The sequence below is a fragment of the Acinonyx jubatus genome, chromosome C2 (genome assembly GCF_027475565.1).
Source record: "Acinonyx jubatus isolate Ajub_Pintada_27869175 chromosome C2, VMU_Ajub_asm_v1.0, whole genome shotgun sequence".
NCBI classification, from domain to species: Eukaryota; Metazoa; Chordata; class Mammalia; order Carnivora; family Felidae; genus Acinonyx; species Acinonyx jubatus.
In genome coordinates, this window is record NC_069384.1 from 106609274 (window position 1) to 106634989 (window position 25716).

Genomic DNA, 25716 nt, shown 5'->3' on the forward strand with positions numbered 1-25716 from the left:
GCACCTTACAGAAAGCATCCCTGAATCCTCCTTGGCCACAGTTCTTTTTTCTAAAGCTCTGTATTCATGGCAGCCCCTAAATGTCTCTGTTACTCACCCCGCTCCCCATAGTGGTCCCTCTCCAACTCTTCCTTCACCCATTGATCCATTCCGAGCCGCACAAACCTGTCAGGACTCCTGTTCCTAATTGCCGACTCTGCCCTTCTGCTCTACAAGGCCGGAGAACTCCATTTATTCTCATTTCCCACAGAGCAGAGTTTGTAGAGTCCTCTGGGGAGTGTTGTTCTCTTTTTGACTGATGTGGGAAAAAAGACTATGGAACATTTCTGGCAAATAAAATTCTCTACTTTGTTCTACTTGCATTCCTTGGTAGAGATAATTCTCTCTGAGGGCAGATGGGGCTCAAGCCAGCATAGAAGTGAAATGGAGGTAAGGGGTGAAGAGGGATTTGTTTTTCCACTGGTCCATCCACTTGTGACAGCTGTGTAAGTTAAAATGAGAACCCACATCATCTATGTTAAGATTTGATCTCGTTGAATGGCAACCTACACAAATCTTGTCTTTTCCCCATGGGGCCGATGTTACAGCCCTCATGTTCCAGTTAGTTCTTGGCTTCCCACCATCCCCATTCTGACCATCTTGGGCCTTTCCAAATGTTGTCATTTCCTCTCACCTTAAACCTTGATAGAGCTGACCCCAGGCCAATTTGTGTGACTGTATTCTTAAGACTGTGCACATGCTTTGGCCCGATATCTCCACTTCTAGGACTCTGCTAAAGAAATAATCAGAGATGCAGATGAATAGTTATACCTAATATAGACTTACTTGTAATAGTGAAAAAAATGGGCACAACCTAAATGTCTGCAAATCAAGAAGTGGCTAAAATTTTCTGATAGGTTATATGATGAAATACATATCTATCAGAATGCTAATATCAAAGGATATTCAACTACCTAAAATGTTTCTAATTCAGCTTTAACTAAAATCATGAATGGAAATTCTACATGAAGTATGATATCAATTTTGTATGTGGACATATATGTATATGTGCGCAGGTATATATATATATATATATATATACACACATACAATGCACAGATAAAACAACCACACACACAATTTGGTTGCTCCTGGGTAGTAGAAATATAGGTATTTATTTATCTTTCTGTATTTTTTCATGAGCATGTATTTATTTTATACCATAAGTGAATAAATATTACAGTAAAATAAATGAAAAAGGAAGTTCTTAGCATAGTAACTGAGGAAAAGGGAAGCTTGGAAGAATACTTAACAATATGGAGTATTGGGGGCACCTGGGTGGCTCAGTCAGTGAAGCAGCCGACTCTTGATTTTGGCTCAGGTCGTGATCTCATGGTTCGGGAGTTCAAGCCCCACATCAGTCTCCATGCTGACAGTGTGGAGCCTGCTTGGGATTCTCTCTCTCTCTCTCTCTCTCTCTCTCTCTCTCTCTCTCTCTCTGCGCCTCCCCTGCTTGTGCTCTCTTTCTCTCTCTCAAAATAAATAAATAAATAAATAAGCTTAAATAAAAAACAATATGGAGCAGTTAAATAAATAAAAGTACATTCATATGTCCCATCTCCATTATGGCCACACCTCCTGCTCTTGGCTCCTGAATATGTAGGAATGTACTTGGTCACTCAGGCCCAGAATTACTCCCAGACTGCTCCTCTCTGCCCTCTCAGGATCCTGCCGCCTGCGATGTTGCGACCATTGACCTGTTACCTGCTTGGACATGACTGTCGGCATTTCTTCCTTGTTTGGAGAACCCTACTTCTCCTGCCCTGCAGTTTAGTAGAACTGGCCCCCTGCACTCCACTAAGTGTGGTCCTCAGATACCAACTTGGCCAATCAGGTACTCTATCCTCCTGGCCACAGTGATGGGTTCAGCTCAGGTGACCAGAATCCCTGCCGATAATGTTCTTCAGAAGCCACCAGAAAAACTACTATCTCTTCCTTAGGGATCAAGATCTATAAAGATAAGCCAGAGAGTCTTATGACCAGCTTTCTTTCAAGAGAATCCACATATTGTCCATGGTGGAGAGAATGATACCAACACAGATGAAGAGAGGTGAGAGATAACGAATAAGAAAGTCCTAAGGACATTGTTTGAGCTTCTGTTACTGTTTCAGCAGTAACGGAAATTGTTTTTATTTTCCTCAGTTAACAATTTTCTCCCTTTCCTCCCTCCCTTCATCCTTCCCTGCTTATCTCTATTTAAAGAAAATTTTTTCCGTTGTTAATTTTTTTCTTTTCTAAACTTGAGAAAGGGATCTGTCACTCATAACTAAAGAGTTCTGACTCAGTTACCCTACCTTGGATTTGATGACCTGGCTTTTGGAAGCAACCACTTTGCTTTTGCATGCCAAGTAAGTCTGGATTCCTTTTAGAGAAACTCTTGACTTAGAGGGCATGGTTTTATATAGAATTTTTCCCTCTATTTCTGGACATTTCTGTCTTTATTGGCCGGAAATTTCTTTCCTCCCTACCAGTAAGAGAGTGAGATCAGACATGTATCATTTAATATTTTAAAAGCACTAAAAATTGTTTTGAAAGCATTGTTAATGACATAGAAAGATTCTCATAAAATATGACCTCAATTATGTTAAGTATGTAATAGCTAGTCACAGAAAAATACTAGAAGAAAATATATCAAAATATTAACAGCGCCTGTATCTGAGCAGGAGGATTATGGGTGATTTACACATTACATTTTCTAATTTTGTAAATGGATATGCAATTATTTTGTGATTAGAAAATAAGAAGAGTTATTAAAATAAATACACAAATTATAATACTTTCATCCAAGGGACAATTTTGTAGTCCCTAGAAAGAATATTTTGAAGACCTTCCAGTGACATTGAAAAATGCTCATAATAGGACAGTTATAAGGGTGGACAAAACTGTATACAGTGCTGATCTCAACTATTTTATAATTATAGGTGTGTAAATAGATGCATAGGAAATTACTAAAGAAATTGCTTCAACGTGTTAATAGTCGTTACCTCTGAGTTTTGAAATCATGGTTGGATTTTGGCTTCTTCTCCAACTTTCAGAATCAGAATTATTTTATAACTAATAAAATAGGGGTGCCTGGATGGCTCAATTGGGAGAACACGTGGCTCTTGATCTTGAGATCATGAGTTTGAGCCCCACGTTGGGTATAGAGATCACTGAAAAAAATAAAAATAAAAACCTAAAAACATTATGATAAAGCAGTAGAATGTTACTTGGTGGAGAATGGGTTTGAGAAGGCAACTCTTCCTCATTCCTGTCCCTTTGATGTCAGAAACTCTACACCTTTCCTCCTTTTCCCTGGTCAAGGGTCGAAGTCCCCTCTATCTTTGCTGAAGGAAGGAGTGAACAGGGGTCAATTTCTATTCTGGGCAGAAACTGAGGCTTTGTAAACTTCACAGAGATGATTCTGTCTACTTACAGCCAAGTTTCCCCTGCTTTATCTCCCAAGTTAGCTATACATCACATGCACACATTTGTTTATTTACCAACAATTAAAGCAGAATTTCTCAGGAAGGAAGGAGCTAAATCTGGGAATGTAGCACAAGAAAAATATTTGCATACCATATCTCGAATGCAAACCATGTTTTGCATTGTGCTAAGTATTTTATGTACATTTTCTCATTTAATCTTTTCGAAATCCCTGTGAAAAAATGCCATCGTTTCCCCCTGATTAATAGATTAGCCAAAGAGAGTCTTAGAGAGTTTTAAAATAACGTTACCAGTTCACACAGTCAATAAGTAGTAGGAGTGGAATTAAAGCAAGGCAGTGTTACTCTAAGGCCTGTGTTATTAACCAGCTGTATGGCAAACTGTGGTAATATACACCATAATTTTTGTATTAACTCTAATGCCTTCTTAATTGAGAATTGGTGAAACCCTTGCAAAAGGTGGTTAGGAGAAGTTTCAGTTATTTTTCTGTGTTCATTATTGTCTGATTCTGTACCATCTGTATAAGATGCCTAACTGACATACAACAGAATGAAGACTCCTTTGGACCTAGGGTGTTAAAAATAATTGTAGGAAAAGCTCAACTTATCTGTAATTGATTGGAGCTCAGACTTTAAATACAGTGTTCAGCAGTTATGTGTGTAGTTTTAGATACTTCTGCTCCTACCAGCTACTGTATTGATCTGTGTAGAAATGGAAGACAAGGAAGAATATTCTCTAATGTGCTCTCTGTAAAGCTCTGGATACGTTTTCCGGCTTCCCCTCTCTTTGTTCTGTGTTGCTGGGGTATGGAGCAGTTTAAAGATCATCTCAGGTTTTCTGATAATTTTTTGTTAGGGAGCAACATAGAATTTAAGACTTATATGAATAGGTTATCGCCATGTTGCCAAAATTATTGCTAGTGTGGTCCTACTTTTGAGGGCTCTAATTGGCATTACCATGGTTCTGCCCTTTGACTCTTTCATATCCATAAGAGTAGGAAATTTGTTCCAAGGAGCCAGGAAGAGCAGTGGAGTCAGTGCAGAGTCAGGGAAGGAGCCATCAGAAAGGCGGGGAAAAAGGGATGGGGGCAGAACCAGGGGCTCTTCCAGTTGAATGGAGACTAGAGAAAGGAACGTTCTGAAGGTTCAATGGTGCTGGGGTTCCTGGGTGGCTAAATTGGTTGAGCATCTGACTCTTGATTTCGTCTCAGGTCATGATCCCAGGGTTGTGGCTTTGAGCCCTGTGTTGGGGTCTGTGCTGAATGTGAAGCCTGCTTGGGATTTTCTCTCTCTCTCTCTCTCTTTCTCTCTCTGCCCCTCCCCTGCTCGCAGATGCTCTCTCTCGCTCTCTCTCAAAATAAATAAATAAACATAAAAAAAAGATGGTCAATGGTGCTAAATGTTGAGGACAGGTTAAGTGGCTAAAAACTAAGCAAACAATGTTGGCTTGGGCAATACAGTAGGCATTCCTGGAGCAGATTCAGATGAGAGATGGAGGCAGAATTCAGGCGTCAGTGTGGCAAAGAATGAGTGGGAAGTAAGGCCCTGAATGATTCCAAGAATACTCTTCTTTCTTTGGCAGTGAAGGGCAGGGGGGACGTTTAAGCATGCCACAGAGTTGAGGGAAAGTGTGTGTATGTGTGTGTGTGCACACATGTGTTCAGGAAATGAGACAGCTGGGCAGGTTTACAAACTGAGCAGGAGGCAACACATCAAGAGAGAAGAGAGGAGAGAAGGATACCAACTACCATTACTGAGAGCTTACTATTCTAGGCACAGTGCTAGGTGATGGGACCTATGAATGTGCCTTCATATTATTTGTTTCATTTAATGCACACAGCAACCTTGGGAGGAAAGTGAGGCTCAGAGAAGGTGGGTAATTTGCCAAGGATCACACAGCTATTATTCTGGCAGATGAAACAGACAGATCTTTCTGACTCTAAAGACATATAAGTTCTATTCATTAAAGAGAGGGAAAAGAGGAAAGGATATTTAGTGCAGAAAAGGTCCTAGAGGAGGGAGTTGAAGTTGGAATAAACAACATGGGTTAGTAAGAGAGAGGGCCATATATACGCCAGAAGCAAATCCTGTAAAAGGGATTAGAACTTCATTTCATTTTACTTCATGGATAAAAATAGCCGAGGTAGCTGACATATGTATTCAGCTAGGTTCCAGGAGACCATTGATAATTCCTGATGCTTATAGCGCTTTGATTCCCTTATTGTGTCTGACTTTGGTCGTCACCAAAATGATCTCAAATAGTATCCTGTGCCCTTGCATGACTGTGTACTCCTCTAGCTCTTCCTTTTACCTGGAATTCCCTTCTTCATCTATTTATGTGTATAAAGATGGAGCCTACTAGTTCATTGGCAAGCCATATGAGACAAATACTGAGATTGAATGAATCCCATTCGAAGATCTGGTCTTTGAATTTTTATCTACCAGATTGTTGTTAGATTACATTGGCTGGGGCATGTGAAACACAGGAATTTTTAAATTCTTTAAATAAAGACCCCTAAAAGATGAGCAACACATTACAACTGAGCTTCTGTTTCATCTAAGCCATTCTAGTTGAAATTCGTGACCTACTTTATCTTGTGTTCTGTTGCCATAGTGCTTAGGTTAGATGTGTAACTAAAGAAAATTGATTTCCAGTGCAAATCTTAATTTTTATTGTGCCCTGCAGGGCTGCATAGATGATGTATGTATGATAAGTCTCACATTTAGAAGATTCCAGGGGAAGTTAAAGTATTATGGCCTCTATCTGTGGATATTAAGATAATATATTTTCTGTAGATGTGTATCATTTTCTTAAAAAAGTAACTGAGTTTATGAATATCCTTAGGCAAAAAAGAAACAGGATTTTCTGACTGCTTCAGAAGCGGTGTCCAATTTACATGGGTCAACCAGTATTTGCTAAAAAGGAAAACAATATTTATCTTGGAAAGCATAAACCTCAAGCTCAAAGATAAATGCTTGTCCCTCAAATGTCTTAATGCTTCATTTGATTTAAAAATCTGTTCTACAAGGGCACCTAGGTGGCTCAGTCAGTTAGGCATCTGACTCTTGATTTCAGCTCAGGTCATGATCTCACAATCCATGGGTTCGAGCTCCGCATCAGGCTCTGGGCTGACAGTACAGAACCAACCTGCTTGGGATTCTGTCTCTTCCTCGCTCTCTGCCCCTCCCCCGCTCTCTCTCTCAAAATAAATAAATGTAAGAAAACATCTGTTCTACGGTAAAGTGAGCATTTAGAGTTCTCAAGACCCCATCTTTTTTAAAAAACAAAAACCAAAAAACCCAGCTGGCAGACATTTCCTGTCAATGGCAGGGTATGTGTTTGACGGATGGGAGAAGAGGCCGGGCCAAGCCTACTGGGCCAACATTCCCCACCATTCTCTATAAATGGGAACATTTCTTTCTGAATGGCCAGGCTTTTTTCATTACACCAGAGATATTGTGATTTCCTAAGTGTGGAGAGCAATGAAAATGTCTTTTGTTATGTTGATGACTTTTGGAAAAGTCACTAGGTAAACCAAGAATGGGGGCTGCTTGCCTGGGGAACCAATCACGATTAGAGGGTTAGACCGTTCAGTCCCACCCCCCTGACCTCTGGGGACAGGTGAGGGGCTGGAGGTTGAATCAATCACCAGCAGCCAATGATTTAATCAACCATGCCTGTGTAATGCAACCTGCATTAAAAACCCCAAAGGAGGGGGGTTTGAAGAGCTTCCAGGTTGGTGAGCCAGAACACTTCCCCGTGCCAGCCCCTAAATCCATGGAGGCTGAAGCTCTTGTGTTCAGGACCTTGCTCTAGGTATCTTTTCATCTTGTTCATTTGTAGCCTTTAATATTCTTTTCAATAAACTGGTAATCTAGTGAATAAACTGTTTTCCTGAGTTCTGTAAGCTGCTCTAGCAAATTAATCAAACCTGAGGAGGGAGTCATGAAAACCTCCAATGTATGGCTGGTTTGGCATCTGAAGTGGGGGCAGTCTTCTGGGGCTGAGCCCTTAACCCGAGGGATCTGGCACGATCCCCAGGTTGATAGTGTCAGAATTGGGTTCAGGTTGTGGAACACCTTGGTCAGTGTCTCAGGAGAACTGAGTTAATTGCTTGGTGGGGTAGAAAAACACACACATTGTGGCACCTTGAATTTTTTTTCTCCTATATTGAATACATTCAAGTCTCCATAAATCTGGGAATTTATGGGGCAGATTACCCCCCAAACATGTTGTGTTTGGCTTACACAATTCACTTATTGCAGTTATAAAAGGAAAAAAACCTATTTCCTTCTACTTTCAACACTCTGACACCAATGTGTGGGTTTTCCACACTAAGCTATTCTCTAATTTTCAGTGGACTCCAACTGGGTGTCCTAAAGTTTCACTCAATTCTGTCTTTTTTTTTTCTTTTTTAATGCTTATTTACTTATTTTGAGAGAGAGAGTGCATGAGAGCAGGGGAAGGGATGGAGAGAGGGGGAGAGAATCCCGAGCAGACCCCCTGTTGTCAGTGCAGCCTGTTGTGGGGCTTGATCTTACAAACTGAGATCATGACTTGAGCCAAAATCAAGACTCAGACTCTTAGCCAACTGGGCCCCCAGGAGCCCCTCACTCAATTCTGACACTAACTGCCTGGAGTTAGACCTCCTAGGTTAAGGGTTAAGTCTCACAAAACTAAAGCCCACATCAGATGCTAATCTCAAATCCCAAGTTGTCTATGTCCCATCTATGCTTTGGATTAACTGACTAAGATCAAGGACTCCCACAACTCCCTCCTCCAGTTTGATAATTTGTAAGAATAGCTCCCAGAACTCAGGAAATTGCTTTACTTATGATTTACTGCTTTATTATAAAGGATACAACTCTGGAACACCCAAATAGAAAAGATGCATAAGGGCAAAATATTCAGGCAAAGGCACAGGGCTACAGTGATTTCTCTGGACACCCCACCTTCCCAGCAGAGGCTCTCTGAACCCAGAGGTGATGGTGGAGTGGGGCTGGGAGTTCCAATTCTCTAATCTCGAGTTTGGTTTCTAGAGCCATAAGCCCCCATTCTGGAAGAGCCAGCACATTAGCATAAACTCAGGTGTGGTTGAAAGGGGCTTACAAAAGTGAGACCCTTCTCTCACCCCATCACTTAGGTAATTCCAAGGATTTTAGGAGTTCTGTGTCAGGAAGCTGGGCAGAGACCAGCTTATTATGTCAGGGTTACTTGTCTGGATCTTGTATGCATTTGATCTTGTTACCTTTGTCTTAAACAGTTTGGGGAAGAGACCATAAATAATAGATATGTGGAGTACAATTATTCATCTGTTTTCATTTGTATGTAAAATATGTTTGTATTATTTATTTTACTGTATTTCTAGTTGTTTTTCACTTTTGAAGTGAAATTTATTTTTAATTTATTTTTGTAAATTTATAAATTTATTTTAATTTTTTTAAGTTTATTTGTTCATTTGGGGAGAGAGAGAGAGAGTGCAGGGGAGGGGCAGAGAGAGCGGGAGAGACAGAGAATCCCAAGCAGGCTCTGTGCTGTCAACGCAGAACCTGATGCTGGGCTCCATCCCATGACCCTTAGATCGTGACCTGAGCCAAAACCAAGAGTTAGACACGCAACTGACTGAGCCACCCAGGTGCCCCGAAGTGAGTGTTTTTGCTTCACTGCAGGTGTTGGTAGTGTTGTTCAGGCTTACAGAGGGAAATGAGAAAGCCCTGAGGCCCTTTGAGCATCTCTCTAATTTCCCTTTCTTTAATTTATGGCTGCTGGTGAGTTACGGTTTACAGTTCCCATCTCTTCTTAGTTGGCTCTGTTTCTGTACTCCTCTAACAATCGTGTTTCTTCCTGAGATCTTATTTTCACACTCCTTGAGACAGACTCCACTGTGAGAGCCCAGGCTTGCTCACTGAGGTTTGCCTACGTGTTAGGGGCATGATCCTATTTATGCAAGGATGTGCTGGCCAGAGGTGCAGTGCGACGTGACTCTGCATGGCAACTGGCACACAAGAAACTACCCTTGGTTGTTTGCTAAAAAAAAGGGCTTCGTGGGGGAGGGAGGGAAAGGCACTTACATCTTGAGATTCTGCTGGCACAGAGGAGGCCAGAGCTCCTGTGTAGTTAAGAGCGTGCATACTGGCATCATATTGCATGGGGTTCATAACTTGACTCCACCAATTACTGGCTGTGGGATCTTAGGTAAGCTACTTTACCAATCTGTGCCTCTGTTTCTTCATCTGAGAAATAGGGATAATAATAACACATATCTCGTAGTGTTGCTGGAAGAATTAAGTTAGATGACATACGAAGAGCCTAGCATAGAGCTGGATGTATAATAAAGACTTAATATATTAACACTGGTTATTATAATCATAATTATGATTGTTATTTGGATCTTTCTAGGCTCTAGCACAGTACCTTTCACATAGTAGCTTCTCAATAAATCTTTGCTGAATGAATAGATGAACCGATGACTCAATCACATACCAGTGCCTGAAATATGTAATTTGGCTGAGTAAATCATCTCTCAGGTGGGACTTTAAAATATTATACCTAGAAACCAATAAGTGTATCATCTCCTCTTTCAAAAATCATTTCCATGAGGAGATTTGCATTTCAAATGGATTTTGTATAATAGAGGTCTTCCTCCTCTCCACTCCTACCCCAGAGTAGCCCATGATGAGTCATCTGTTATTTCTCATAAGGTCCCAGTGAAAGCTGTGTTTTTCTTTACTGGCGAGGCAATTTGCAGTGGCCGTTACAAGAAAAGTCTATTATTTTTTAACTTGTTGTATTTTCTTCCCGAAAGCCATCGGTAGTGACAAGAGAAATTTGTTATCCATATTCCTCCCAGCAATAAATACTACTTTAAATTTCCCCCTCCTTCTCTCCGCACCCCCCCCCCCATCTAAGTGTGAAGGAATACAATGGAACTGTTAAGCCTAAAGTCACAGATTATAATCAAGATGGTATGGAATCAAGTCCATCTGGTTCCCTCATAGAGGTGAACTGTATTGAAATGGCCAAAATATATTGCAGATCTTTGCATGGAACTTTTGCCTACCTTTCTGTTTTTCAGCATACTGTTACTCTGCTTGTCCAATGTGCCGTTGCCACATATGCCATATACGGACGATCCTTAGATTTTGCAGCTCTCCAAAAAGAACTAGATTGCACTTGGTAGAAGACACTGCTCCACTACTTCAAGGGTGCTATTTTCATGTCTTCATTGTTACCATCCCCAAACAACCTTCTCTGTCATAAGCATCTTGCTTACATATCTTTTTACCTTACCCCTATAAAAAGCTTAAATTCCTACTAGTTTAGATTCTTTTCTGTTTATTATCTTTAGTTTTTATTCTTGGTTTACAAAGTGTGTTAATTCTCAGCTCCTTTTGATCATTTCAACTTTAACATGTTTTATCTACTTAACATTTCAAACTTTTATCTTTCCTATTTTTCTCAGGCATAATTCTTTTTAATTTCATCATTGTTTGTTTTCTTCTGATTTTTCCTTTAAATACCTTGATGATTTTGTCCTTTTTGATCTTATAGTTTTCTGATTTTATCTTTTCATAGCCTTGGTTTATAAAGAGCAAAAAAGGGGCACCTGGGTGGCTCAGTCAATTAAACTTCCAACTCTTGATTTTAGCTCCAGTCATGATCTCGTGATCCTGAGATCAAGCCCTGTGATGGGCTCCATGCTGAACATGAAGCCTGCTTAAGCTTCTCTCTCTCTCACCCTCTCTCTCTCTCTCTCCCTCTCCCCTCCCCTCTGCCCCTTGTCCCCCACTCCCTTGTGTTCTCTCTAAAAAAAAAAAAAAAAAAACGGGTGGCTCAGTCAGTTAAGCCTCCAACTGGATCTTGGCTCAGGTCATGATCTCAAGGTTCATGGGTTTGAGCCCCATATCAGGCTCTGTGCTGACAGTGTGGAGCCTGCTTGGGATTCTCTGTCTCCTTCTCTATCTCTGCCCTTCCTCTGATTGATTTCTCTTTCTCCCTCTCTCTCTCAAAAATAAATAAACATGCTGATTTGAAGGGGCATAAGCACCCCAATGTTTACAGCAGTGCTATTAACAATAGCCAAATTATGGAAAGAGCCCAAATGTCCATCAACTGATGAATGGATTAAGAAGATGTGGTGTATATATATACACATATATATGTGTGTGTGTGTGTGTGTGTGTGTATACACATACATACGCAACAGAATACTACGGGGTGATAAAAAAAGAATGAAATCTTGCCATTTGCAACAATGTGGATGGAACTGGAGGGTATAATGCTAAGTGGAATAAGTCAGTCAAAGAAATACAGACATCACGTGATTTCACTCATCTGTGGAATCTGAGAAACTTAACAGATGTTCATAGGGTAAGGGAAGGAAAAATAAGATAAAAACAGGGAGCAAACCATAAAAGACTTAAATACAGAAAACAAATTGAGGGTTGATGGGGGTGGGAGAGTGGGGAAAATGAGTGATGGGCATTAAGGAAAGCACATGTTGGGATGGGTACTGAGTGTTATATGTAAGAGATGAATCACTGGATTCTACTCCTGAAGCCAAGACTACACTGTATGCTAATTAACTTGAGGGTAAAAATAAACATTAAAAAAAATAAAAACAAACAAGAAATCTAGTTATACAGATCCAAAAAGTTTTGCTGATGAATTGGTCACAGACGGAGAGGGAAAGAAAGGAATTAGTGTTGAAAACTAGCATTTTAGCCTAAGCAAATGGGTGTGAAAAATGGTGTGATGTACTTCAGTAGAAAAAACTTAGAGAGAGGGGAGTAGGTTGAAGAGAAACAAGAGTTTCTTCTCTATCATCACCATTGCATAAAAAAAGAGCATTTTACCATTTAAAAAGGACATAGTGCAGATATTTTTATTTTTATTAAAATTTTGTTTAATGTTTATTCATTTTTGAGAGAGAGATTGTGAGTTTGCACAAGTGGGGCAGGGGCAGAGAGAAAGGGGGACAGAGGACCTGAAGTGGGCTCCCCGCTGACAGCAGAGAGCCTGATTGAGGGCTAGAAATCATGAAATGTAAGATCATGACCTCAGCCAAAGTCAGATGCTTAAAGGACAGACCCATCCAGGCATCCCATGCAGATATTTTTAAATGAATACTTTTAAGTTTCTGAAAAAGTCATTAGATGAACACTTCTGGCATTTACATGAAAGATTTGTATTTCAGGAAAACTCACTAGGGTACCTCTATAGAGAATAGACTGAAAAGTTACAGACAGAAAGCTCCATTAGAATGGAAACCGTGGAGGTCAACTGCAATTTGGAGAAAATTTAGATGAAAGATCTGCTTACCTGTTGATAGGGAAGCTGAAGGTTGGGGAAGTCTGTCTGATGCTAGTAATGTAGATGAAAGTTTTTTCTATGTATGAAGTGGTTGAGTATTTTTTAAAGAAAAAGTGATAATGTAATGAGTTAAAAATGGTATCTATCTGTTTTAATAGGCATATTCATTTTTTCTGAGCTTCAGAGGGGGCCTGTCTAGCTAACATGTTCTTTTCTTACCATCATGTTTCATTTAGCATGGCTGTGGAGACCATATTACTCCAAAGATTGAGTCGAAATAAAGTGATAAAAATGTAGCAATTTGTAAATGTATTGGACTCATTTTAAATATTCATCAGTGAGACCACGAATTCCTTAAAAGCCACAGTGCCTTCTTTTTCGTGAAAAGGTAGCCTGTTATTTTGTTCAAAAGAGCCAACTACTCCCTGGTGACTAGCACGGCCAGTCTCTCACCCTCAGGCTCTTCACCGGCAAAATGAGGACAATGAGGTGCATGTCATAGGATTTTAAGGATATTTAATGAAAGAATGGATGTGCAAAGAAGAAAGGATTTCACACGTGTTTATCCATACTTATCTTTCTCCTCTTCCTCCTCCAGTGCCCCAGTGCTGGGTATACCCAGAGGATACTAACCGTATACGTTTGTTGAATGACCGGCTGAATGACTCGAGGCCAGAATAGTTTCCTCGTTTGTAACGCCAATGACTTGGAAAGCGTGACGGCACCTGTGAAGTGGAATGGCAATAAAGTTTTGCTCATTAAAAAAAGCACCCACGAAACTACAAATCCCGTCCTTCCTTAGGAAGCCGGCTAGCCAAGGGGCTGGCCAGGAATACGGAAGTCTGGCCCTCTTGCCCAATCACGCCGGGAAACGTACATAGCGGTGGCCAATCCTGGGGAAGTTTGCTCCCGCTCCGCGCCCAGTCCCGCCTCCGCGTTTAGCGCTGACGGGTCGTTAGTGGATAAGGCGACCGCGGAGGCGGTGCCAGCGGCGTCAGCCAGCTCGGCTTTCCAGGCTCCAGGCTCGGCTCCACCATGGCTCCCAAAGGCGGCTCCAAGCAGCAATCTGAGGAGGACCTGCTCCTGCAGGATTTCAGCCGCAACCTCTCGGCCAAGTCCTCCGCGCTCTTCTTTGGGAACGCCTTCATCGTGTCCGCCATCCCCATCTGTGAGCGCCGGGAACTGGCGGGCCGGGCAGGCCGTCAGCGGGTCGGGCTGGGCGGGGACGTGGCAGGGCCCGGCGGACTGGCGGAGTGAGTGCTGGGGCATTTAGCCCGCGGCTGTCTCCAGCTCTCCCAGAGCACGGGGAAGGCGTGTAGCCTCTGTGGGCCTCAGTGTTCTCGTCGGGGACGGGGCTGGACGGCATCACAGGGAAGTCCCTTGTGAACCCACTCCCAGAGATTGTGATTCATTAGTTCTGGGATGGCGGCCCCTAATCTGGAAACGACCGGATTAAGATTTTGTGCTACATGCGTATGTGACCTGCTCTGTTCCCCCCCCCCCCCACAGTTGTTTATCGTTACGAGCTTTAAAACTTTATCGTTAATTATTTTGGAAAAACTAACGAATTAGGCGAGAGTCAGATTCCCATTAACCTTCGACCCGAGAATTGTAGCTTTAGGTGAAACACTTCACGCTGCTGAACGTCGTTTGCCTAATTTGGTGAGAGAGTTTGGACCAAAGCCAAGAGCCCGCGCTCTAAATGGTTTAAACTTTTTAATGCTATTAGGTCATTTCTAGAATTCTCACTTGGATGAAAGAACTTTGCATACTTGGGCAAAGTTGGTTCTATAGCTCAGGGTTCCCGGATTTGAATCTCCTGTCTCTCCTCCTGCTTGCACGTTTGTTAGGCAGTTAAATCGAGATTTATATTCTTTCGGCCTTTTAAATCCCACCGTGCCTTTAACGTTACGTGGAGCTCTGTGCCTCCTTGATTTCATATAGCCACGTCAGCATGTCAACTATGGCTTGGGACTGCACGTGGTGTTTTGGAACAGCTGTATACTTAGTATAGTAATACCCTGCTGATTGAAACGGGAAGTGTGAATTGTGATTTTTGTTTGTTTGTTTTTGCTCCTGAGTTTATTCTCATTTCAGAAGAAGCAGAAATCTCATTTGGGCTAGTAATGGGAAGGTTCTGTTTTTAAAGTTTTCTGAGCTGGGAAAGTTTGAGACTGTAACTTTATCACTTCTAAAGATCCACATATACTGACCGTATTGGATTTCCTAACCTGGACTGTATTTTATAGGCTTAACTGTAATTAATTGAGCAGGCCTTTGTAGCTGGGTGGTAATGTTTTGTTCCTTTTTGTACCCCCTCCCTTCTATCTTCATTCAGGGTTATATTGGCGAATATGGCATATGGATCTTATTCAGTCTGCTGTTCTCTATAGTGTGATGACCCTAGTAAGCACTTATTTGGTAGCCTTTGCATACAAAAATGTGAAATTTGTTCTCAAGCACAAGTAAGTATATTTCTCAAGTTGAAGTATATATTACATGTTGCACTTTTATATAGAAGAATATCTTAAAGACCATTTGTATGTCTTGTTTTCAAGAAGTTTCAATTTGAGCTGAATATGCTGGGGGGAAGGCATACTAATGCTATAAAGAATTATTAACTAAGTGAAGCAGAGACCATGCTTCTGACATTGTTACGCAAGTAGGTTTTGAGGGAGACATTCGAACAGTTAAGCACTAGCCTTAATCATGGGGTTTATCAGAAAAACAGGAGCAACTGGGTGACTCACTTGTTTAAATGTGTGACTCTTAACATAGGCTCAGGTCGTGATCTTGCCGTCATGAGACTGAGACCCATATCAGGCTCTGCTCAGCAAAACCTGCTTGGGATTCTCTCCTCCATGCCCCTCTCCCTCTCTCTGCCCCTTCCTCATGCATGCGCACCCTCTCTCTCTCTCTCAAAATAAGTAAATAAACTTCATCAGAAAAACAAACCACGAAGTAAGTAAGTTAACATTTCTGAAGCCAAATGGAGTTCTTTCTGCAAAGAATAGTTCTGAGTTCTCCATGTACTACTTTTGGACATGAAAGAAATGGTCTTTTTTTTTTTTTTTTTAAACTCTGACAGATTTAATGCTAATTACAGTTTTTCTTCTAAGTGTGTGAAAATGTAAAAGAGTCTCCTATTTCCTCTATCTTAGGATCACACATAATACGAATTCTAAGTTTGTTGTCCGTATGTTAGGCTTGGGGTGACAAAGAATAGAAACCTGTTTAGAGGATCTTAATTAACAGGGATTTATTGTAAGAAGCCCAGAAATGGTCTCAGTGGCTGAAAGTGGCTTCAAGAGCTTTTCTGCTGCTGTTCCGGACCCATAGGAGCTCAAGTTGGTGTGACTGCCTTTCTGCTAGACCAGCAGAGTGATCCTCTTTGTCATCTTTCTGCTTGGCAGCCCTCTTCACCAACTGCCATTCCGGTTTCAGCCCACCTTGGACTCTGCTGTCCTGGGCTGTCTTTCTCGTGAGGTGTGGCCATCTGTGGATAGCGAAGGCCTCAGACCTGGGCACCCTGTATGACCCATGCTTTGTGATGTCCTTGGAATTCGGTTCTTTGAGACCTGACATCTTTTGACTTGTTTTGGGTATTATTTTTCATTAACCTTTTTGGAATTAAAATCAATGGTCTTTTTACCTTCTCATTTCTGCTTTAGGCTTCTTAAGGGCCACTGCCATGTCTTTTATGTCCCTTACAACAGTTAACGGTACATTTAGCTCAGTAAAATTTCAATGACTTACTGACTTGATTTCATAGGTTCTCTCATAGTGGAATTGTTTTCTTTAATTGTAGTTTTGATTTAATATTAAATCCTGCCACTCACATTGAAACTCCTACAGATTTACAAGGTGCATCAAAGCTCAAAGACCCAGGAAGAGGCAGAGTATGGGTAGCTGTTCGTAGGAGAGGGAAGATAGCTTATGTGTTGACAATCTGGATTCCAGTCCCAGTTGTTTTTTTTTGTTTGTTTTTGTTTTTTTGTTTTTTAACTTTATTTCTTTATTTTTGAGAGAGAGGAGCAGAGAGGGAAAGAGAGAATCCCAAGCAGGTTCCTTGCCGCTGGTGTGGAGCCGGACACGGGGCTTGATCTCACAAACTGCAAGATCCTGACAGCCGAAATCAAGAGTCTGATGCTTAACTGGCTGAGCCACCCAGGTGCCCCCCAGTTCTGCTGTTTTTAAATATCTAGCCTTCGGCACACATTTCATCTTTTTAGTCATTGGATTCCTGAGATGTAAAATGGGGATACTAATGGTGCCTCATAGATGGTGAGGATTAAATATGATAACACGGATAATATGTTGAGTATATAGTGTTGAGCACATAACAAATGTTTATGTGCAGTGTCAGAGACATTGAGGGTGAGAGCCTGTAGGAATTTTTTTTGAGTGGAATGACTTAAAAAAAATGTTTGCAAAGATGTTTTTCTTTAAGAAATTAAATAGATGGGGGGCGCCTGGGCGGCTCAGTCGGTTGGGCGTCCAACTTCGACTCATGATCTCACAGTTCTTGGGTTCGAGACCCTGTCAGCCTTGCTGACAGCTCGGAGTCGAGCCTGCTTCTGATTCTGTGTCTCCCTCTCCCTCTGCCCCTCCCCTGCTCATGCTCTGTCTCTCAAAAATAAATAAATGTAAACAAAAAATTAAGAAAAAATTAAATAGATGGTATTTTTCTTTTTTTCTGGAGAGGTTCTAAAATAGATAAAAAATAATAGAAGAAAAACAGTTGATTTTGCAGGTCCTCTCATTTGGCTGATTGCTGGGCCACTGGAGTGACCCTCGTTTTGTTTCAGAGCATTCAGTGCTGTGTGAGATTTATTTTTTAAGAGCCCTAAGAGAATAGAGCTTCTTCTTGAGTTATAATAAACCTGACAGGTTGTTATATGTTTGTTAGGTGAATATAGAAGAGAAATTAACTGGTTTATCTGGTTTGGTCTCTTTGAGATGATTTGTCCTATGGACAGATGATCTGTCCTAAAGACACTTGGAGGTAGCTAACTCTTTTGCAAATAGTTTGTTCCTGTGTCCTAGCATCCTGATGGTGTGTGTGTGTGTGTGTGTGTGTACACACATACTTGTGTGTATTTTTTTCTTTCTGTTCATCTCAGAAAGGTTTCTGCTGTAAACCACATCCATTTCTTATCAGCTGGCCTTAGAAAAAGTGGTCTTATGTGAAGTTCAAGAAACATTTGAAGTTGGTTTGCTAAAGAGGTTCAGAGATCAGAGTCTCTGCCCTTAGGAGCAGGACTTTTACATAATGAATCAAGTGAAGTTGGGAATTTGTGTTTAATTTGTATCCCAGAAGCCCTGTGGTTAAAGAAATGTTGAGAACTATTGCCTTGAATTGATCTTGGGCTTTCTTTTCAGGGAGCCATCCTAATTTCTCCACGTCTTTCCTTGATACACTGACCAGAACTAAATATAGCACAGTAACAAGGGATTAATTAATTGAACATAGAGTGAACAGATTTCTATGTTCCACATCCTGTTGCTTTTAATACATCTCAGTATCGTGTTGAACATTTTCATAGTGGGACTGTTGGTATATTTTGCTTATATCAGTTCTATATTTATGGCTAACCAGTGTCTCCTATATTATCAAAAATATACCATATTGAATTTACATGTCATAAACTTTGGCAGGCTTTTTGTATTTTATCATAGGTTAAATTTTATCCTCTCTTTCACTAGCAATCTCATAAAGTTCACCTTAAAGATTTTCTGATGAATATACATTTTAATTTTTTGTTTGACTTGTCACTGAAGATTCTGATCTGATATTTAAAAAAATTTTTTTTTAATATTTATTTTTTGCAAGAGAAAGCGCATGAGTAGGGAGGGGCAGAGAAAGAGGGAGAGAGAGAATCCCAAGCAGGTTCTGCACTGATAGTGCAGAGCCCAATTGGGACTTGAACTCACAAACCGTGAGATCATGACCTGAACTGAAATCAAGAGTCCATCACTCAACTGACTGAGCCACCCAAGCACCCCTGATCTGATCTTTTTGAATACCACTTCTAGCCTTTTCTGGCTGATAATATATTATCTTTTGATACAACCAGTGGTTCATTTAATTACAAGTGCTATGGTTAATCCCTCATGTGGTATCATTTTTAGTGAAATTAGACTCTGGAGTGGAGTTAAAAGCATTACTTTAATATGTTACAGGTGTTATTTCCCTAATTCTCCTTTGTTTTTTTTAAGCCTAGTTTTATTTACTGGAATTGAAATGGTATATCATTTGCTAATACCTTACCAAATTTATTTGTTGAACAAATAAATTTAACAAATAAACAAAATGGGGTTACAATAATTTATAAATGCATTTGACTTGTTTGCCCATTTAAATACCTAAACTTTGGAAAATTACACCCCCCCCCCCTTTTTTTTTTGAGAGCAAGAGAGTGTGCAAGCAAGGGGAGGGGCGAGAGGGGGAGGGAGAGAATCTTAAGTAGGCCCTACTCTGTGCACAGCCCTACACAGGGCTCCATCCCACAACCCTGGGATCATGATAGAAATCATGAGTTGGACACTCAACTGACTGAGCCACCCAAGAGCCCTGGAAAATTACCCTTTTAAGCAGAATTCAAAACATATATCTAATAAACTATATTTCAGAAGTTCTTGAATTCTATTATATTTGGCTATTATAATAAAATACTTGAATTCTATTATAATATTTGGCTATTATAATAAAATAAACTTGGAATTTTCTGTCAAGATTATTTCTTGAAATGTAAAGTATCATGTAGTTGCCAATATAAAATATGAGTACAGAGTGTTTCAGATAGTGTGATGTTCATTCCTGGAGCATGTGGAAACATTTTTTCTTTTATTTTCTAGAGTAGCACAGAAGAGGGAGGATGCAGTTTCCAAAGAAGTGACTCGAAAACTTTCTGAAGCTGATAATAGAAAGATGTCTCGAAAGGAAAAGGATGAAAGGTTTGACTTCTAAAATGTTGGTGATAGTCAAAACTGGGGATACTTTGTAAAAAATAAGTGTTGGTTTCTGCCCAGAGAATGTGGATAATGGAATTGCTGGAGGTTAAACGTTGATATTGTAGAAGATATATTGGAGTGACAGTTACATTTTGAATTTTTACTACCACCAGATGCTTTTATTTGTGTTCCGTACAGCTCATTTAAAGAGCCATGTGAGGTAGGGCTATTATTTCCATTTTACATTTGAGGAAACAGGTACAGAAAACTTGGGTAATTTGCACAAGGTCATAGATTAATTAGTGTGTGGTCAGTCTGTAACAAGAACACGGGCAGTGTGGCTTGAGACTTTGTACTTGTAACTGCTCTCCTGGAGTTTAGGAGCTTGCAGAACTTCATCCAGTGTTGGCTCTGCCACTTGACAGCTGTGAGACCTTGAGCACATCGCCTCACCCCTCTGGGTCTGAAGAGTTTACGTTGTATTGTGTGTTACCATTTTTAGGTGGTGGTATTTCCGTTCCTGAGCTTCCCTAGGGACATCCAGTTCTTGGTTATCTGCATTGGTTGGGAAAGAGAGAACTCTGTTTGTCTCCTGTTGCCCAAATCTGTGCCACATTTGTTAGCCCTTACCCCTCAAATTTTCCTGCCAACTGCTCTTAGAAGGCTTAATAGTCTAATAGCTGAGTAGCAGAAGTCTCTGAATGATAGAATAAACTTGTGCCTAAGAGTTGTTACATGGGCTTAATACAGTCACAAGTTGAGGTGGTTTTCATAGATCTTAAATTTTAGTGTCTGCAAAGTGCTTTGTGAAATGGAATTTTTAACCCACCTTGCTCCAGAAAGACCTTGTGGAGACTTGCAATATTAAAGTGCATATGAAACAAAACAGTACAATTTTGAAAGATCAGAAACTATTTAAAAGTAAAGATGGGTGAATAAGGACCTCGGAGTTAGTTACAGCAGTTGAGCATTGAACTTCGCTCTGAGCTTCCAAGTGTCAGGGTTAGCGTCCGAGGTCCTACACTTTCATTTTCTGATGAGAAGCAGCATGTAAGTCCTTCTGAAAAGAGACTTTCTTGGCACTGAATCTTGGAAGGACTTTATCAAGTCGATCCTTATTTAAGGGACGCTGAGTAACTTAAACGAATAATGTCTTTTACAGTGGTTTTGAAAAGCCACTAAAACGTTATAGAAATGGTTATCTCCTAGATCCTTTGTAAAAATTGAAGGGTACAATATATATGTGTGTTTTTAATCATTTATTTTAAGTAATCGCTACACCCAACATGGGGCTTGAACTCAAAACCCCGAGATCAAGAGTTGAATGCTCTACTGACTGAGCCAGCCATGTGCCCTCTGAAGGGTACAATATTAAAATAGTGACAATGAAGGCCTTTTTTCAGGGAGCAGCTTTAATTTGGTCTGGCTGCATAGCTTTCTGATTGTAAATTTTTGCATAGCGTTAGAGGTTAGAGAATCTAGGATTTTTTTTTTTTAATCTTTTTACTGAATTTATAGTATTTATTAGAAAAGTGGTTCTTAAATTGGAGTATACATCATAGTTACCTATTTTCAAAGTGCTTGTTACAGCTCTGTACGTTTTAGGTGATGAATTATATCAGAGGTGGCAAATGGGTCTCCTCTTGCCTGATTTGGTCTGGCATGTGTTCTTGATCCTGGGATATGTCTCAGAATTTTTCTCAGCATGGTAGTCAGGTAGTCACTATGAGCAAAGAAGAGTTGGAAGTGGAAATGAAATATCTTTGCCATTCGCTGGATCAGATATTTCAAAGTAGAATGAAGGGTAGGTTTTGTGGATACATAAAATGCAGTGTCAGAGGATTATAAAGTTTCTGTTCCTGTCATCAGTGGAAATTTGTGCTGTTACTATTCATCTCTTAGAAACCACAGTGGATAAAATTGTACCCAGGTCTCTACTCAGAGTTGACGCTGATACCTGGGACTAAGGCTCTCACTAAGATCTAGTGTTTTTCAAAAAAAAAAAAAAAAAAAAAAGCTAGCATTTTTCTCCCTCAAAAGTAAGTTGTTTCAAGAGAAGGCCTATTAGCACCTCTTTGCCTAAGATGTGTATGCCTCAAAGCTACCATCTACAGTCACTTGGAATGGGTACTCCATGCCACTTTGAAACTGCTTTGCCATCCATTCAAGGTTGGAGATCAGCTGAGGAGAATCAGAGGTTCATTGACATTTATCTCAGGATGTGAGTGTTATTTTTTTCTTGGTCTGTCATTTAGCATTATGTGATGATAACAGTTCTTGAGTTCTCAGTCTTCCTCTTGTAGGAAGTGTTCCTTGGAAAAATGAGTCTTTGGGAGTGCTCTCCCAAACTAGATTTGTTACCAGTGAAGTTTTGGGAGAACTATTGCTGATGACGGCATTTGAGGGTCTTCATTTTTTTCCTAAATGAACCAGGATATGCATGGGGTAGAAAAAGTTCTGAAGGCTGTCCAAGACAATCCTGTGTATACACTGATACACAGTGCGTATTGGTCATGCCTGGTCGTATTGGGAGCAGGGGCAACCTGAAGGATTGAGCCCTTTCTTTCATCCAGACTGTTTTTGAAGATGGTTTTGAGTCAGGGCGTGGCAGGGAGGTAGGGAGAGGTGCTCTGATAGAGGTCGGATAATCTAAGCAACCATAGTGAAGGCATGCTAGTAACCTATTTAAGGAACCTGTCTTTTGGGTCTTATGCCACAGTCTTGAAAACAGGCAATTGTTCGAGTGTTTTCTAGAATTAAACCACGTTGGGCCTTTGCATCTTTCTGAGGTGGTGTTTTCTTTGATCATTGTTAAAATGGTATAATGTATTTCCTCCCAGTTCCAAGTCCTATATATTTTTAAACTTACATTTAAACTTCTCTGAAATCAGGAAGTGTATTAGAGTTGATGGCTGTGCATTTAATGTAGTGTCTTTCACTTCTCCCAAACTTAAATAGAAGTTTTATTAGGTTGACTCTATCCATAGAATTAAGGAACTATGGCATTTATGTTTGAGACCACAAACTTCTTGTGATAAAGATAGTTTATCTCATTTAACTCCTTTACTGTCAAGCTTGTTGACTTTGTATTACAACATTTGGTGAATAAGATGTAGGAGTTGCCAGGGACATTAGCCATAGTGCTGTCCTTAGGATTGGTGGAGGGGATCATCTGGCCCCGGAATAGTATATATCTTTTGGGAGGGTAAAGCGTCAGTGGTGATGGCTTTCAGCCTTTTTGATAATGATCCACAGTAAAATACTTTATCTTTTGACCAAATACACTCAAACATGCACATATGCAAATATTTCAAAAAATGATAATTATCTAAGATAATTATCTAATTATCCATATACTTGATATTTTTCTATTTTTTTTTAATGTGGGTCTCAGCCCACCCAGTTGTTGTCCCTGAGTGTTGAATCCACCCTGTTGATTTCACATCCTACTAGTCACAGCCTATCCTTTTAAAAATGGCTTTACAAAGTTAACTAACCAGGTGGAATAAAGGCTCCCTTATTCACAGGCCACCTGGAATTTCCTGCTGCCTGTGTGAAGAAGTAAACAAAAAGGTTGATAAAATTTTAGTAAATTAATAAACTATAATAAAGTGGATTAAATAAAAAAATTTAAAAATCCTCCTGATGATCAAGCAGATTACTTGTTTGAATTATCTAAAGGTGGCTAACGGCATTTGCAAAGAAGTCGGCTTCTGTGAGCCACAGCTGGTTGTAATATTGAAGGCTGAAATCTGTAGGCTATTGAGAGTCTCAAGCCAGCAAACAGCCAGGAAAGCTTCATCTGGCTACTGATCATGGAGTTTGTTTTAGGTGAGGACCTAGAGAAAGATGTCTCTTTAGGCTGTTGATGAAACCAGGCCAATTATAATTAATCTGTCCCTTCCTGCAAAGCTCTGACTGCCTGGGAGAAAAGGTAATACACCCAGCAGCTATTTTCATTAAGAGTAAAATACCTTTTTCAATAGGAAAAGGGGCACAGTGCTGATTAAATTAAATATTAAAAACACATTCTGTTCAGAATGCTTAAGGAAAAACTTACAGTGAACTAGAGCCATGTGGCATATAAAATATTATAATACATATTTATAAACTTGATTTGTTTGTCTGCAGAATCTTGTGGAAGAAGAATGAAGTTGCCGATTATGAAGCTACAACATTTTCCATCTTCTATAACAACACCCTATTCCTGGTCTTGGTCATTGTTGCCTCCTTCTTTATATTGAAGAACTTCAACCCCACAGTGTATCCTTTTAAAGGTTGCTTAGCATTTTTCGAAGTCTAGAAGCAGTAGTTCCTTTTGGTTTTGATTTGCCTGAGTATTTTACTATAAAGAAAAACTGTCTAGGGAATCGGTCCACTAAATAGCTCGAACTCATGAGATTGTGACCTCAGCCGAGACCGAGTCAGATGCTTAACCGACTGAACCACCCAGGCGCCCCAACAGGTGGAGTTTTTGATGTAATAAAACAGCAGACACTTCCAACTTGAATCTTCTGGGAATACTAGAGTGGTTTTCCCCGAACAGTCCAGTTCTGTGACTGAGAGTAGCTCTGAACTTTCACAGCCTCTTTGCTTTCACACGCCAGCTGTAGCCAAAACACTGCTGGGCGGGGGAGACTTCTTTTTCCTTTGCTCTTGGGGGGAACAAGGATAAGTTTCTTCTTCCTGCTCATATTCTTTGATTAGCTCTTCTCCTTTAGGTTTAATGGAATTCACATGTTTTCTTTGTGATCATGTGTTCTAGGTTTCTGGCTCAAGTGTTTTCTTTTTAAAATTGGGACACATTTCCTGTGAATGCTCTTCATTCTTTATAGTCTTCTGTAAATTGTATTTGCAGACAATGGGACTGCACATCATTGTCATTTCATAGTGTCAGGAGGGAAACTGCATTCCATAGAGATGGGCTCTTTTTGTTTTGTTGAACTGCTTTTGGGCTTTTAATTTTTCCTTAACATTAAATTTTTACAGGAACTATATTTTGTCCATAAGTGCTTCATCAGGCCTCATCGCCCTCCTGTCTACTGGCTCCAAGTAGACCATGTCCGCTTTGCCCCCTGGCTTCATATCTACGGGTGGCCTGTGGTATATGGAAAAGTAGCAGGGTGGTCAGAGTGAGAGACACACAAGATGTTTTTATAGTCTGCAGTTTGAGGGTTTGAAAAACCCAACAAAATGTAATTCAGTATTTGTGTATTGGCTCTTTTTTGACAGATTGTTGAAATTAAAGGAATTGGAAAGGAAACTCCGAGTACCAGGACATTTATTAAAAGGTAAAAAGTGTCATGCAGTGTGCTGTAATCACAAGAGGAGAAAATAACTTGTTTCCTTGATCTGTCAGAGGTCACAGTAACCTGGACTGAGCTGTTATTTATAATAGTAGCAAGAAGTTAATAACTGGTTCTCTGTGTTCTAACCACAATATTACAACTTTTTTTGAACCATAAATATCAGAATGAATCCTTTCCCCTGGGGATTGAACAGAAGCCTCATGTTTACCAGTCTCTGAATTTGTGATTTGAAATAACTCAAAGTTAAAAACAAGGTGTCTCCAACTTGGGGAAGAGAAACTTGTGGAAAAATTTGTTTGTTTGCTTCTTTCTTTTCTTTTCTTTCTTTCTTTCTTTCTTTCTTTCTTTCTTTCTTTCTTTCTGTCTCTCTCTCTCTTTCTCTCTCTTTCTCTCTCTCTCTCTCTTTCTCTCTCTCTCTTTCTCTCTCTCTCTTTCTCTCTTTCTCTCTTTCTCTCTCTCTTTCTCTCTCTCTCTCTCTCTCTCTCTCTCTTTCTCTCTCTTTCTCTTTCTCTCTCTTTCTCTTTCTCTCTCTTTCTCTTTCTCTCTCTCTCTCTCTCTTTCTCTCTCTCTTTCTCTCTCTCTTTCTCTCTCTCTTTCTCTCTCTCTTTCTCTCTCTCTTTCTCTTTCTCTCTCTCTTTCTCCCTCTCTGTCTTTCTGTCTTTCTTTCTTTCTTACA

General features: G+C 40.2%; 1 protein-coding gene and 1 long non-coding RNA gene across 2 annotated transcripts; one reads left to right on the forward strand and one right to left on the reverse strand.

Moving 5' to 3' along the window:
• Positions 1-680: 680 nt before the first annotated feature.
• Positions 681-13594, reverse strand: LOC128315063 (uncharacterized). Its single transcript, XR_008297431.1, has 3 exons — positions 13411-13594; positions 3024-3191; positions 681-772 (listed from the first exon to the last, which is right to left on the reverse strand). It is a non-coding gene; the product is annotated as an uncharacterized LOC128315063 (long non-coding RNA).
• A 148-nt stretch (positions 13595-13742) lies between these two features.
• SSR3 (signal sequence receptor subunit 3) lies at positions 13743-24994 on the forward strand. Its single transcript, XM_015066026.3, has 5 exons — positions 13743-13945; positions 15116-15242; positions 19636-19734; positions 23863-23994; positions 24721-24994. Exons 1-5 carry the CDS (start codon positions 13813-13815, stop codon positions 24785-24787), a joined length of 558 nt encoding a protein of 185 aa, XP_014921512.1. The 5' UTR covers positions 13743-13812; the 3' UTR covers positions 24788-24994.
• Positions 24995-25716: the final 722 nt, after the last annotated feature.